Source organism: Psittacula echo (assembly GCF_963264785.1).
Source record: "Psittacula echo genome assembly, chromosome: 3".
NCBI lineage: Eukaryota > Metazoa > Chordata > Aves > Psittaciformes > Psittacidae > Psittacula > Psittacula echo.
The window spans coordinates 27250216-27267031 of NC_137736.1; the positions used below are offsets into that span (position 1 = coordinate 27250216).

General features: G+C 41.7%; 1 protein-coding gene across 1 annotated transcript in view; it reads right to left on the minus strand.

Annotated features, from left to right (window-relative positions):
- Positions 1-16816, minus strand: part of APP (amyloid beta precursor protein) — a 205021-nt gene that overhangs the window by 53544 nt on the left and 134661 nt on the right. Inside the window, exons 8-10 of the mRNA XM_080613686.1 lie at positions 14842-14975; positions 6023-6097; positions 4879-5037 (exon numbers count right to left, since the gene is read on the minus strand). Coding sequence (XP_080469812.1) covers positions 4879-5037; positions 6023-6097; positions 14842-14975 — 368 coding nt within the window. The remainder of the gene's footprint in view (positions 1-4878; positions 5038-6022; positions 6098-14841; positions 14976-16816) is intronic.

Sequence of the window (16816 nt, forward strand, 5' to 3'; positions counted from 1 at the left end):
TCAAGAAAGGCTCTAACCAGGATGAATGCAGGACTTTTACTCATAGGTGAGACAAACCCAAACCCCCATCCAGCCACCTTTCAGGTGGAGTTAAAGATGCCTTCTACAATTTTTGCTAATTTGTAACGAAATGTGTTACCCCACACAAGACAAACACATGGCTATAGTGGTACTCAAAACTTCCCTTTGCCTACCTTCCCGAGGACTTTTCTTGGGGCAGAATAGAATTAAAACAGTATTTGATTCAATTTCATTATTTGCTTTTCAGGATTTCAACTTACTGAACTTGGACAAATTACAGACAAATTTTGTTCCTGCTCATTCTTTTAAACCATTGCATTTTAAATACAATGAACCTGGCAGAGTTTTGCAGAATTTAATACAGATTTGAAATCATCTCCTCTGTCTTCAATTCGCTTGTACATAAAAACTACTGGCAAGCCTAGGTGTATGACCATATCATCTGCCTGGGCCCACAGACTGGGGAAAAAACATGGCACTCTGATTTTATTCACATAAAAGCCTCAGAAGCTGCTGGAAAACAGAGTTAGATGACCACGTTTCTTGAAGTCTGACATGGTTTAAGAGCAGAACTGCAATCCATGCTATTTCACAAAAACCTACAAAATTAAGTGTATGTGAGAAATTCCACAGCTGTAAGTTTATGGGTTTGGAGAAGCAGAGCTAGAGGGTGGAGTATTAGAGCTGAACTGCTCTTTCTCCTACTGCACAGGAGGATTTTTATCACTAGATCAGCAGCAACACTTTGGCCTGCCTCCAACTGCATATTTCCACAGCAACCTTGTCGGACTCAGTAAAGGCTTCAAGCTTCCCAAACACAGAGGCACTAAGGGCCCCACCACAGATTCCTCTTTCATGGCCAAATAGGCAAACTGGACTGGTTTCAGCCTGCACTGTGCTCTCTTCATATGAGCAAACGCTGCTTCCATAGCGCGAAAGGTACGAGAATGAATTCTGAAGACAGCAACAACAGGGGAAAAAAAACTGCAACAAAAAATTCAAACGGGTTGATGCACATGCTAGGGTTGACCTTAATGATCCTGCTCTGTTCAGCAACAAATTACATTTTAGTAACGTAAATTACTGAAATGTAGTTTAGTTATTGCAGTAAAATAGTGCCAAATTAGAAGAGAAGCTTTTTAAAGTGATTTTAATGATATATGCTCTCTTTGATCTACGTGCAAAGGAAGTAGGTTAATTAATTACCTTTCAGAGTTTTCCTGTATGTTTCCTTGCTCTGAAACCCTTTATTTCACTGCTAGGAGTGGGATTTCTTTTCTGCTTCTCTTTGCCCCCTGCCATTGACTTTCCACAGAGAATGTGCCTCTTTTACCAACAAGCATTAAACAGGGAGATGTAAAGCCAGCAAAATTTGACACGCACGTGAAAGGGGGAATAGCAGCAAATTACAAGAATCAATCCGCTCACAGAGAATGATGGATCTGAATTCCTCTATTTAATTTGCAAAATGAAGGGGAGGATTTCCAACTGTTTTAAAAACTACAGGCATATTGGCTACAGCTGCCACTAATCCTCCTTTTCTGTAGTAAGACCATCAAGCAGGATGAAACAATGCAGTATTTTGACACTGGATAGCGAACAGCTGCACCCCATTTTTAAAGGCAACACAGTGCAGCAGCACAGCTAAGCTGCATCAAGAACCAGGGATCAGGATCAAATGTGAGTTTTCTGGGCAGCCCACATGAGAGTGCTCTGAGAACAGAACAACAGTACAAATACTTGGTTGTGCTCAAATTTATGTCCTAGTAGACTTTGGAGCTACAGAATTTCACCTCTGCATGCTCCTTGTCTCTCTTGCTGCCCAGAGCGGTACTCTGAGACATGCCTTCGACAACAGCATTAGGCAGCCATCTGCTTAACACCTGACAAAAACCTGCAGTGGAAGATTTTGGACCAATACATAAGCTATTCCTAAAGGATTCCCAGAATTCCGTGGTTTCAGGTAGCATGGCACTGAAAACAGCTGGTTTTCTAGGTGTGTACAAGAACATAATGACTACCCTACTGACTTCGGAGTTCTCCTAGTTCCATACCTTGCTATCCTACAAGGAAAGCCTCATCCAAAGGAGCAAGTAAATGATGATACTACTTCTCACACAGACAGCCTCCCTGTCCATAGCTCAGGACCTTCCAAGGCAGAGGAAGTTTCCCTTCAGCTCCCCTGAAGAGCCCACCCTTTGAACAGAAGCACCACATAATCTGTATACATGCAGAACATAGCGTTTCCACCATATCGGGATGTCACCACTCACAGAAAACCATGTATCACATCCATGATCAGTCTGATAACAGCAGGAGTGCCAGACTCACTGTACTCCTAAGATAACTGATCTGCAGGCAAAGACTGGTCACAGATTACTAGACATCCAAGAGTAAAATGAAATCATGCTGCTTCAAGTGGCCTGCCAGAAGTAAAAAAAAACCTTGGGAAACGTTCAAATTCAAGTACAAGCCAATATGTCTAAGCGATTAAACAGCACATGGAAAATGCTTTTTGCACACACACACACATCTATATACGTATCTATATACCCCAGACTTAGAGTATATACAGATACGCTCACTAGCTGTGTGCAGAAGACATGCACTTCAATAAAAAAGTCTAACTTATTTTTCAATTTAAACCCAAATCCTGTCTTTACAACGTCTGAGGAAGAGACTCCATGGCTTTAAATATGCAGAATATAGTTTTGTAGTAAACATACTAATACCAAACATGCAATTTGAAGCAGGCTTTTAAAAATATTTGGGAGGAACTCTAGAAAAACCTCCCTTTTGTAAGATTACTTAAAAAGTCGCCACTTTACTTTTTGGCTTACTCTTCCAAAGACAACACCGTCACATCAGATGTACTTTTAGTTTACTAGGGAACTGTCAGAGAGAAATTCTGCTAGAATATGAGAGTTGAATTTTCCATTACTCCCTATTTTCTCTTTGTCTAGGCAGCCAAAGTTTGGATTCACAGTGTATTCACATTTCTGGCTCCATATCCTGCAGAGCAGTCAGTAGAGTGGATTCATTCATTAGGCTGTTCAGCTATCATCGATCACTGTTCAGGTTTCACCCTCTGCCTCACAATAAATCCAGACAAATCCTCCTGCTGAATTCAAGGTCAGTTTTTTTCCTGTGCTTTGGCACACATCCGACCAGCAGTTCAGAGGCATGCGCCTGCACTGTCAGTAACTACAGAGCACACAACCAAAAAATGCTGAGGCAAGGACAGTACCATCAACACGACTGGCGAAAGAACCATTTAAAGACATTATTTAAACTTTTCACCCCTATTAGTCTTGAGATAAGTCCCCATTTGGTAACAACACCAGCTGATGTTACCACCATGCTTCTGCTGTTATATGCGGTCCCCATCTTCACCTTCCACAACCTCAGATAACCTGCAGAACCAAGCCTGATCTACACACAACTTTGCCCAGCATGCATTTCAGGCAGGATTACATTCGCATAACGCTCAATGTCACAGCAACAGCTGATGGCTAAAGCCAAATGCGAAATCCTACCTCAGCTGAACCACCCAAAACCACACTGCAAAAGAGCAAACACGACCTGCAGTCTGTCCATGCACTCACCTCATCCCACTCTCAGTTCTGAGCCGCAGGCTTCAGTTTCCTGAAGGAAGCTGCACCCCAGCCTGTAACTCTAATCTGTCTGCTAGTGAGCCCAAGCCCTTCACTACCTTTCCCACAGCCAGTTTACACTATGCATCTTGCACTCAGAGCAAACAACCTCCTCTAACAACTTAATAGACTAGCTTAGTTTGCCACAAATCATTGTGTTGCAAAATACAGATTAACTCTTAACACAACTACTCTGGAGTCTCCCCATGACACTTACACCTAAGTAAAAGATTTCTCTTTTATTTGGCACACAGAGTAAAACCAAGAGTTTTGCACTATGGGGTGGAGAAAAGAGTTTGATGGTGATAAAGAACCAAGGTGATGATCACTTTTCCATGCTCACTAAATATGCAGGTTTCTCTGCAGAAGGAAGTTCATTTAAAACGTGCAATTTTACCAAGTTAGCCATATTGAAGTAACTCCTTGTGAGGCCAAATTCAGGATCTAATGGCTACATCTTACCTTGCTGACCCCAAACCCTTTTAGTAACATGGTATTTTTTCCACCTAGGAAGTACTCAAGAGGCAAGAGGTATATAAAACATTTGACTTGTCTTTCCATGTATTTGTGCAGATTCTCTTCTGAAGGTCACAGATCAGTTATTCTGGTATTGAATACAAACGTTACAGATACGGAGACACTACTCAATGGAGATTCTACTCAATCCACATTCTCAGCTTGGTGTTTACACATAGCAATAGCCATCACTGCATCCAACACAAACAATCCTGAATTGCGACTGTGCTATCTTCATGCCACCCAGCAATCCTCAAACAATCTTTCATCACACACATTTCAACACTTCAACAAACAAAACAGAAAATCACAACCACCCTCACCCTTAAGCTCCATCTTGACATGATGAAGTATCCTACTTGGGCATCACCTGGAGGGATGCTTCATCATCCTTCTGCAGGATCTGTGAACAGCTACAATTTCTGACAACCAAATCACTTTGACACTATCTGCTTCAGTGTATTTATGGATGTATCTATCCACCTATGGGCATGTAGGGGTGTGTGTGCTTGTGCCTTTATGAACACAGTCTGAACTTTCAAACTAGCTGACTGCTGTAGCAGCTCTTGCACGGGGAACACACACTCACTGCTCCACAGCTGGACTGTACTTGGGCACACTTTATTTTTCCCCAGGATGACTACAGGGATTTTGACACAGCTGACACAGCGTGTGGTATTGCACTTACCCTGGGTGGGACAGTCTGCAGGGCTGTGATATAGTTCTCCAGAGCGATGCGGCGACGGTCATTCAGCATGGCTTCCACCCGTGCCATATGAGTCTCCACCAGCTGCTGTCTTTCGTTTGCTGCTTCTTGTTCCAGTGATTCTACTTTCTCCTGGAAATGCTGAAAAAAACATCCATCACAACAGGAACAGCGAAGACATCAGGAGAGAACAGCAGGCATGAACACCTCCATCTGCAAATCACCAAAATCTTTCCCCATGTCAGCCTAGCTTGGCTTCCAGGAACTTTCCACTGAATGCACTTTTTACTGATTTCAGGGGGAACTGCTAATGTGCTCTATTTCTTAACACCCAGCCATATTTTATTACTCTAATAAAATACTCCTGACATGTTCAGCACAACCACCAGTGAATCCTTCATTTGCCCCTCACCTCCAGGACAGTGATTCAGCGCTAGAGAATTGTGCCTAGAGGAGGGTGGAGTTTGGCTACAACGAAGAAAAATTGAGTCAAAACTTATTCCAATAAAGGAAAAGACTGACTGGGTAAAATGCACAGAGAGCAAAGCTGTGCGATCTAATGGGCGAAGCAATCTGGTTCTGAACACCACTTTTTATAGTTTTGCATTGAAATCGTTCTAGCAGTACTGAGTAACATAGGCACTGTGAGATTCAAGGAGTACCTAGCTTGTCAGAATTTTTGATTTATAGCATCATTTTGGATAAAGTACTTCTTGGTTGAGGGTTTCTTTCAGATAAAACTGATGGTGATTCCTTCCTTAAATTACATTTTCCATCTCTGCTTTAAGCTTAGGTCCTGCAGCTTGTGAGAGCTTGTCATGGACTAAATTCTGAAAGGGGGCTATGGGAACTGACTTTTCGTTCTCACTGAAAGCAAATCTGAATTCAAGAGAAATTTACCCCTTCATGCAGTTAAGCTATGCCCTGCATTGCTGTTCCAGGGACTGGCTGCAAAGTGAAAGGCACTCAGCAGCCACTAACAGCTGGAAACAAAAATAGCAACAGCAAGAGCAGAGAATAACATTAAATCTCCATAGAAATAGGTTTTAAAGTTGTATCACACCCAGCACCACCTGTATTTTGACTGTGGCCCCAGCTGATAAGCTTGTGGTGCATTTTCCTTTACCTGGATAACAGCTTTCTTGTCAGCCTTTGGCAAGTTCTTAGCTTGGCGTTCTGCCTCTTCCCACTCTCTCATGACCTAACGAACAAAACAAGAAGTGTGACTTTCCCATTTTCCTCTCTTGTCTCAGGGCTTAGCAACAGCAAAGCACAGCAGCTCAACAGTCATCTTTTTATATTCTTCTCCTCCTTTTATCTCTACAAAAAGTGGTGACAACATTTAACAAAGGTATGATTCTTTTATTAAACTAAACAAAGATGGCACTTCTGCATCTGAACATCGTGCTGAGCTCTCACAACTACAATGTGAAACAGTCACTCCTCAAGCGAGGGAAATGGAGGTAACTATTGATGAATATACAAACCCCTTTTCATCTCAGACTGAAAGGAAACCACATCCATCTACTGTACATCCTTGGCCAAAACGAGTGCATATCAACTCGTTCTAACAGACGCGTTTTTGGCACCACAAAAATGCTTAGATTTATTCAGACTACACTGCTGGCCCTTGAGTAGGACAGATCAAGAATTACATGCAATTTGTGCTAGTCTGTCCAGAAGTAAGTGTCCCACATTTCAGGAACTGGATATATTTATATCTCAGGTACAACACTGACACAAAAATGATGCAGGAGAACTTCCAGTACCATTCCTTTCAGCAATGCGAGAGGCCACATCCTCTGGTAATACAGGGGAATATTTCAATAGTCAGGGAATGAGATATTCTTAACTTGCCGTCCATGACATCTGAAACCTTCTCTGGTCTTTCTTAGGGACTCTACTCATTTCACACCTAAACAGCAATCTCCTCAGATAACACATTTTATGCAGGAACAACTGCTCTCACCAAATGCAATGCACACAGGTGACTTGTTTATTTGCAGCATTAGCACAATGTCAGGAGATGACAGAAGAAATATAAAAGCAATAACTCAGAATGTGCATTTTCTTTCTTTGTCACAAAACCCACACTTTCATACTGTTCACTAGAAACAGTCAAATGCACACTTTCTAAAGTGGATTTTGGAAAAGCACAGTCTGCATGCATGACTGAAATTTTACCAAGACTAATATCAGAGGCAGGGCAAGTTAGACTTGCTGTCTTTCACATGTGCAAGTTGAGCCTCCACCACTTGACTCCTGTCTCAGGTTCTCCAGTTCTCCCACATACTGCACACTGCTGATCAGGTTCCTTGAGGGACAGACTGGAGAGCACTGATGATCGCTCTACCATTGGTTACTTTCCCACTACTTTGACACAGGAGATTTCACTGCTTCCCCGACAAAGCAGTACTCGAGGACATGAACTGACATAATTCAGAGACTAGGCTGTGTTCTGGAAAAAGCTTATTAAATACACAGCAGTACTCTAAGCATAAGTGATAATACTAAGTTAGGTATTCACCTCTTTATGCTTAGGCCATATGGCTGTGGTGGCTGAGAAAATTAATGTGTGCAGACAGCACCTTTCTAGAGAGCTGACATGTCACTAGTGCCAAGACATGAACATTACCGAAGACCCAGAAATTGTGGCATTAATTCAAGTAATAAACTACAGTGACAGAAATACTGGCCTAGGTTAGCAACTTTATGATTTTCCTCTCCCTCTTCTCCTTTCACGTGTTCAAATCACATCTCTGCCACCTGCCTAATGCTCTTTTTCACTCTGAATGAGCAGATGATAGGTTTTCAGAACAACAGGTCCCTTGCTGTCTTTATCCCCACAGACTAACCCTCTGCTAATCCATATTGTGAAAACAAGTAGTGTGGGTAATGTGATAAGGAGACCTTTGGCTAGATCAGGTGTCTCTGCCTATTTTATTTCTCTAAACCTTTTAAGGCATGGAAGGCAGGATGATAAACTGACAGCATACACAGCTAGTTTGGAGGGATGTAAATTATGGGCTTCAGAGTTCAGCTCTGGTGCAACGAGAGTGAATGGCTTGTGAAAAATACAGGACAACGTGGCTGTTTGCAGAAACAATATTCAGTGTAAAGACTGCTGTTCTTTGAGTGCCAATTTTTGCAACTGAGAAGACTTCCATAGTTGAAAGCATCTCTGCTATGCTAAGTAACTAAAGATACAGCTTCCCTACAGTTATCTATGGGTAGCCACGCTACCACCCAGAGAGAACTTCTGCCCTCACTGAAGGTCATAGCTTTAAAGAATTCTGAGTGACTAAGAAATATGCCAAAGCACTCTAGGAATACAAAGAGCAAGAAATGTAAAAAAAAAATCCCCAGATATGCATGTGCAGAAAGAGGCTGAACTTGGCCTTTATGCACTTATAAACCTATTCTCCTTCATTGACAGCACAGACCTATCAAGCCATACAGATTTATGACTCTTCAAGGCTTGGCGGATTTGCATGGGGAAAATGACAACTTCTGGTTGAGATTTAAGAAGCTAGCCATTTCAAAGTCAAACTTATTCAGAACTCAGGACTTACTGCCTGGCAGACATCCTTTTGAAATTGGGCTGTAGAGGACAGCAAGAAGGAAAACGGAAGCATGAAAAATGTCATTCATTATTAAGAGAGATGCTAAGTACACAAATCTCATTATATTGAAAACAGCAGAATTTACTCCCACAGAAGCGTATCTGCAAGAGAAGAATTTATGACAGACACTTGGGTTACAGCAATCAGACCAGCAGAGGAACTTGCCTGAAGGTTTGCTCAGTTAGAAGGTCAAAGTTATGCCAATAAGATGCTTACATTTGTCAAGGGCTTCTGTTCCACACTTAAGCCTTGCCCCTTTTTTCTAGTAATAGCATCATTAAACCTCTTCAAAGAGCCATGACTGTAACTGAGAGGAATGCTCCTACTAACCTGAAGATTTTAAGGAAGGAAAGAGCCCTCCCGCAAACAGTAATAGAGATGGTGGGATCTGGGGAATGCAAGGACCAGTATTATTTAACGTATTTGTCAGGGACATGGACAGTGGGATTGCATATACCCTGTGGATGACACCAACCTGAGTGATGTGGTTGACACTCTGGAGGGAAGGAACGTCATCCAGAGGAACCTGAACAGACTTGAGATGTGAGCCTGTACAAACCTTATCAAGTTCAACAAGGTCAAATGCAAGGCCCTGCCCCTGGATCAGGGCAATCCCAGGCACAAATACAGGCTGGGTAATGAGTGGATTGAGAGCAGCCCTGAGGAGAAGGTCCTAAGGGTACTGGCGGATGAAAAACAGAATATGAGACAGCAGTACTTGCAGCCCAGAAAGCCAGCCATATGCTGGGATGCATCAAAAGAAGTGTGACCAGCAAGTCCAGTGAAGTGATTCTCCCCCTCTACCTGCTCTCATGAGACCCCACCTGCAGTGCTGTGTTCAGCTCTGGAGCACCCAACACAAGAAGAATGTGGACCTGCTTGAACGAGTCGAGAGAAGGCCACAAAGATGCTCAGAGCCCCTCTCCTACGGAAACAGGCTGACAGAGTTGGGCTTGTTGAGCCTGTAGAGGAGAAGGCTCCAGGGAGACCTCAGAGCAGCTTCTGGTGCCTAAAAAGGCCCTACAGGAAATCTGAAGAGGGACTTTTTACAAGGGCAGGTAGTGACAGGACAAGGGGGAATGGCTTTAAACTGACAGAGGGTAGATTTAGATTATGTGTTAGAAGCTGCGGCTGTCCCATCCCTGGCAGTGCTCAAGATCAGGCTGGACGGAGCTTTGCAAAACCTGGAAAGTGTCCCCGCTCATGGCAGGGAGGCTGGAATTAGATGATCTTAAAGGTCCCTTCCAACTCAAACTATTCTGTGATTCTGTGGTGCCACTGACACTAAAAACCAGCTGAAGATCTCCCTGGGATGTTGAACTAGTGGCATGCAATGATCCAAAAAAAGTCTTGGATTTAACACCAGCCCGGCTGAGGCTGGCTGGGGATTGTAGTAGTTGCAGATGCTTGCTTTGGAAATGAATTTCCAAGAAGCAAGACTATTCTAGGAGACAAGTCATCATTAAATTCCTATAATAAGTACTGTACTTGCTATGATTCCTAAAATATTGTAAACAGCCAGAGGATAAGTAAATTTAAGACACGAGATAAATTTAAGACATCTCCTTTAGTCACAAGATGTTTGAGGAAAGAAATGGATAAACGATACTGCTCCTTTGAGCAAGGTTCAATACCTGGTTCCACCAGGCTATTTAGGAGCAACTATTTAAGTGAGGGAGCTGTATGGGAGTTAACAGACTAGAAAGAGGAAAAGGGGAATCACACCAAAACAGGAAACAAGAACCACAGCATCCTGCAATCAGCATAATTTCTTCCTTGTCTGCTGTTCTCTGACGTGTACATTTAAAGGTTACACATGCATGGCTGAATGGCTATCTTGTTTGCATGGGAATGTAGCTTTGCTGTTATCTGGAGTTGCATTAATAATTCCTGGGGAAAGCTTAAAATTGTATGTTAGTACAATTCTCTGCCTAGAAAAGTTTATGAGCCTTGTTGCTCATAAACTTGTTGCAGTGTAGTTATAAAGGCAGAAAAACTTTCATGGTCTGTAGTCTAAAGGGATGGACACAGAAGAGCAGAAGGGATTAAAACAGACTGAACCAGAAGAGCATCAGGTCATTGTATAAAAACAGCAGAGACTCCCCTGCCTGCATGAATATCTTAATGTGGGAGAAAAAGAAATAACAAGTTGTCTGAATTTCACGGTAAACAAAGGTAAATCTCAGAAGGAGAATATACAGATGATCTGCATTTGTCCCGGTGACATGTTTAGTTTAAAATATTTAGAATCATAGAATAGTTAGGGCTGGAAAGGACCTTAAGATCATCTAGTTCCAACCCCTCTGCCATGGGCAGGGACACATCACACTAAATTTAATTTTGATTTATTTCTTCAATGATAAGCTTCCCTGCTTCTTAGGTGATTACATTTTATATGTGAACTAGAATGCATCTGATTTCTTTTTTATTAGTTAATTGGCTGTTGCAAAGTAAAGTGTGCATTGAATCAAACACTGTTTTAAAACTAGCTGCTTTATTAAAGGAATACCTGTATTTCATGAACCAACCAATTTATTTCAGATTATTACATCTATCAAGATTAAAGAATGACTTGATCATTTTCCTAAAACCACAGATCACTGCCTCTCTTTTTAACAGGAGAAAAACAGACTTTGCTGCTACTTCATAAGCCCCCATTTCCCAGCACTGAAAGAACTGGACTTAGAGCTAAAAATAAAATAAACCAAATATTCAGTGCAGCTGGAGGACTTGGATACTGACTCTTCCTTGTTAAGTTTAGGGCTTTGTTGTTTTTTTTTTTTTAGAGAAAAACATTGACAGCAAAGCTTACTGATTTAATTTACTCAGCACTGTTCTCTGTTTTTAACATAGCAAGGAACAGCTTCAGATTAATTTTTCATTAAATATATATTAAAAACATACCTGATTATAAAGAAAATGTAAAAAGCAATTTTTAAGTAAATTGCTAGAAAAGGACACCAGTGATATGGGACATAGAGATACCAGTTCATGTGAAGAAACACTGAACGTAAACTAGTTGGCTTTTCTACTACCCCGTAAGATCTTACATTTTTTAAGCATTTGAAATGTTAACCAGGAGAGCTAGTTTGGCACTGTACGAAACATTATTCATGGAAGGGAGAACTAACTTTTAAAAACTTAAGCTAACTCTCTCCTACAAAGCTCTGCAGGGGTTCTGTGTATTTCAAGACATACGTACTTTAAGATGTGATTTCATAAGCAGCATAAGCAGATTAAAGATCAAAGACCTTTCCTTCTTGATGTCCCTATCGTGCTGCTGCTTCCCAGCATCGTGCTGAAGTGGCCACAGTTGGTTATTTTACTTGTTTTTCGGAAGAGCAGCACCGCAGGGAGATGAGAGGGCTGACCTGCCTCACCCCACGGCTGCACACTCATTAGCACTGACAGAAAGGATGGCTGGGAACGTGCTAACAAGGGCAGAGCAGAGGCAGCACCAACGTGATCTTCAGTCAAACCCCTGAACCAGTCTTCATTTCTGTGCATGGTAAAATGTGCAGTGCATTTACCCACGAGTTTTCTGAGGCTACGGCTCAGTGCTTTTCCCTGTTTATTCTTTTAGTCTCAAGCACTGACGCTGTGTGGTCTCTCTGCATGATAATTTCTGGGTGCCCGTGCACTTGGTTAGCTATTTTTCACAAGCCATCATCTCTGAAGAAAATACAAAATACATGGTTCACCCAAATACTGCCCTTAATTACTCACCTGGACCTTTACATATTGGGATTTTGGAGATAAACCTGAAACCATGGTGCAAATTTGAGGACTGTTACAGGGAAACCTGCCTTTTGCACTGACTTGTCCTTTGCTTTCAAGCCACCCACCCCTACGGTGTCATTGATAAAAAGGGCTATTTCAAGGGGAAGCAATAACAGGGTGATGACTGCATTACCTGCCAACCCCCTGCATGCCTAGCCTCTCCTCTGCCAGGCAGGATGCCTGCCTTTTTTATCCTCCTGATTCCCAGCTTACTTTCAAACTACAGGCACACAGAAGCTTGTTACAAAGAGGACTAGAATGATATGCTCCCTGAGAGAGCAGCTACCTTGCAAGCCATGCTCACCTCCCTCCAGATTCACCCTGCGGCTTCAGGCAGGCTCCAAGCTGGGTGCTGCATGCACCCACTCTCGGCAACACTTGCACCTTGGCCACTGGTTGTTTTAATGAAGCTCTTCAATTGTCCAGAGGAAAGGAAATGATAGCACTTTAAGGCTGAGTTAGGCTTGCTCAGCATGGAGAACAGAAGGCTCAGGGGAGACCTTCTAGCAGCTTTCCAGTACCTAAAGGGGGCCTAACAAGAAAGCTGGAGATGGAGTTTTTACAAAGGTGACAGAACAAGGGGGAATGGCTGTAAACTGACAGAGGGTAGATTCAGATTAGTTACTAGAAAGGAATTCTTTACCATGCAGGTGGTGAGACACTGGCACAGGTTGCCCAGAGAAGCTGTGGCTGCCCCATCCCTGGCAGTGTCCAAAGCCAGGTTGGACAGGGCTTTGAGCAACCTGGTCTAGTGGAAGGTGTCCCTGCCCATGGCAGGAGGGTTGGAACTGGATGAGCTTTAAGGGCCCCTCCAACCAAAACCATTCTATGATTCTATTTTCTCTATTTAAGAAGACAGCTTTCTTCTACTACATTTCCCAAGTGGAGGCAGATGAGAAGCACCTATCTTCTATTAAGTGTCATATTCTCAGTATGTGATTTGTGCTGACCATATGACTGCTTCAGGTAAGATGCCCTGCCCTATTTATTAGAAAAGTGCCAGGCATAGCTGTAATGCCAATAGAGTGGGACTTATACTAAGAGCTTCATTTCAGGCTTACTCTTAACGTTTTAGCACAGAGCTAAAGGTTAATGTGTCACAAACACTGAAAATGCAACAGGGGAACAAAGTTACAATGAAAAACTATAGTAAAATACCTACACAGATATATGCAGCGCATATGAATTGTACTACATTCATTTTGGAAGTTGTTCCATCCTAAAAAAATATGCACCACAGGCTTTCCTTTAAGCTTCTTATATTTTTTTCTTTGTTGTTAATAGAGCAGAACTGTGAAATTTTTTTAGTAGCATTGCTATTATTTCTCAGAGAGTGGATAGCTCATCTCTTAGCGTTCAATAGGATTAAAACCCGTACGGTTTCAGGCTACACAAATCTTTTTGGCTAAATGAAAGAAAAGGGTTGATTCAGCTGGATTTTAATTTGGTTCAAAAGAACTATTTTTTCCTCTTTTCTTTGGCTTTAGATGCATTTCATGTTACCCTGAGGCTCAAGACCATTAGATGAACATATGCAATCTTAAGTTACCCCAGGGCCTCACCATGTATGTGTACACACAGAGAATGAATCTAATAACAAGCAACCTCCCTGAGCTGCAGCAAACATGACTAATAAAATGGTCAAGTTCTTCACTTAGAGACAAGAATCATCTCACAAACCAAACATTCTTCCACTGTCCTAGGTTCAGCAGCAGCAGGCAGTTTTTCTCCTTCTTAGTAGCTGGTGCAGCGCTGTGGTTTTGACTTTTAGCCTGGGGATAATACTGATAAAGCCGATGTTTTCAGTTGCTGGTCAGAATGTTTACCCTGACCAAGGACTTTGTGAGTCTCATGCTCTGCCAGGGAGGAGGGGAAGCCGGGAGGAAGCAGGGACAGGACTCCTGACCCAAACTAGCCAAAGAGGTATTCCATACCACAGCACATCATGCCCGGGGATGTAACTGGGAGTTACCCGGAAGGGCATGCTCTCTGCTCTGTCGGGCTCATTTTCGGCAGGTGGTATCGTATTCTCTTCCCTTGTTATTTCTCTTATCATTATTATTATTGGTGGTAGCAGTAGTGATTTGTGTTATACCTTAGTTATTAAACTGTTCTTATCTCAATGCGTGGGAGTTACATTCTTTTGATTCTCCTCCTCATCCCTCCAGGAGCAGGGGGTGGGGAGTAGAAACTGCATGGCTGACTTGCTGACTGGCTTAAACCATGACATCCACAGAAATGAGAACAATTTTTATCAGACTCTTCTTCCATTTTTACCAGCACAAGTAACTGGGCTGATTTATGATCAGAGCTGCCATTCAACCACAAATGTGTGTCCCAAGCAGCTGAATTCATAGGTAAGGGTCAGAAAAGCAGTAAATGGTGCATTTACAGCATTGTAAATAAGCAGGGAAGCTGGCTGAAGCCTTGGGAAGTAAGAAGATGAAGGATCGCAAGCATCTTATGACTCAACAGACAAAGCACTCACATAGCACTCACATTATTCTATGATTCTATGATTTAGGAAGAAATCTCCCCTTACCTGAGACATCCTTTCACGATGCTTAGCTTCAAGTCTCTCCTTGGCTTTCTGGAAATGGGCATGTTCATTCTCATCTCCAGGTGTCTCCAAGTATTTGTCGACAGCATCAGGAGTGCTAGCAGCTGTGGTAGGGACTGAGGTGGAATTTTGAGGCAGGGAGAGGGAAGGGAGGGGGAAAGAAAAGCAGAATTTCTACTTTAGTACAGGTAAAACTTTACTTGGACCAATCACGAAACATCTGTTCTAATTTCCTCGGAATAAATCCATTCCTCTAACCTCAGAGGAAGATATAAAAATATGGTTAAGGGAATATGTTACACATAGCAAATATATATAAATATACAAGGAATTCACCTGCCCTGTTTTATATACCAGGAGAAACTCCACAGATAACAGGTCAGAAACTGCAGCCATGCCAAAATTCCAAGGAAAAAAAGACTGGCAATGACAAGTACATAAGTCATCAAAAAGCCCTTTGCAAAGTTACATGCTTTGTATATTAGTTAATTTTTAAAAGATAAACTGCAATAACACACACAGAGTGCAATGCAAATATGTTTAAAGCACCTACAGATCTCATGGTACCATAATGAAATGCCTCAAATCCTTCTCTTAGTGACAGTTGGGTCTCACAGATATTTATTTGTAACAAATTTGATTAAGAAAACCCCTCATGGATACTGGAAATAATCAGCAACCTTGCACTGACTGCCAGCCACTCCTGTCGGATAATTAGGCAATACCTATCACACTGTTAGTGGAAAGATTTCTGTCTGGGGTAATTCAAGCAAAGCGAGCAACAGTTCCCTCACTACACAGCAACATCCAATGACCCCTGCACTAACTAGAGTAAGAGTTCTGTGCTAGGGCCATAACAACCATTTAAAAAAACTCTCCAGCTATTTCATGTGAACTAGGCTGCTCCTAAATATTTTATTATATAATTAGTTTCATATCCCTGGTCACATTTACTTCAATAATTGCAAAGTTAGTCTAAAAAGTCTGACAAACAAAGGCTGTACACATAGCTGTGCAGGATTTTTTGTTTTTAAATACATTTGACTTCATGTACTATGGTTAACTTCACTTACAGAGGTAATACATTTTAGTAAATAGACTAATACAGGTAGAGAAAAACCCAGAACCCTCCCACACCTCAAACACTTCTCAATGTCTCCACCAAAAGCAAACTTCAATTTGAAGGTCAGATTGAGTAATAACAACCAGCATTTACTTATGACTACTTTCCTTAAAACAAGCCGAAATATAAACACACGTATGCTAAATTATTTAATGAGAAATTAAAAAATCAGGTTAGAACTGTAACATGCTAGTCCCAATGAAATACATCCTCAAATTTTAAGAAAAACTTGACCCAAAATCCAGCCTTTTCCTCCAATTTTACTTTAGAAGTACAATCCCAAAAGCAAAACAAAATAGCACCAAAATGAACAGAAAGCCTTTGGCTGCATTTGAGGAATTTCTACATGTTCTCTGCAATGGGCATGAATGGTTTTATCTGCTGCTGGTATAGACTGCACAATGGATTTTGGAAGTTACTCACCGGACCAAAGGAAAGGCCTTATTTATCTCAAAATAAACAAACAAAAATCTACCAGCAACCAAAAAAAATCAAATTCACAAGTCCTAGGCAGTGCAAAATTTCACCTCTCCCACCATTTTCAGATTTGTTTCATAAATATTTAATGTCAAACTTACATATTGTAAACTTTGTTACTGAAGCACTGTAACAATCAAGCAGGAACAACTGAGCTTCCTGACAAGTCACAAAAATTACAATAATGGATTGCAACTCTGCATGTTTTCAGCGGTTTCTCTTACCAACTTCAGACAATTTAAAGTCTCTGATACTGTTAAAAGCATGAAAATTTTCTTTCTTTTTAAACATTTAATGATAACAACCCATTTACAATGATAATGTGGTTTGTGCTGGGGTGCAGTGCTGCCAGAAAGG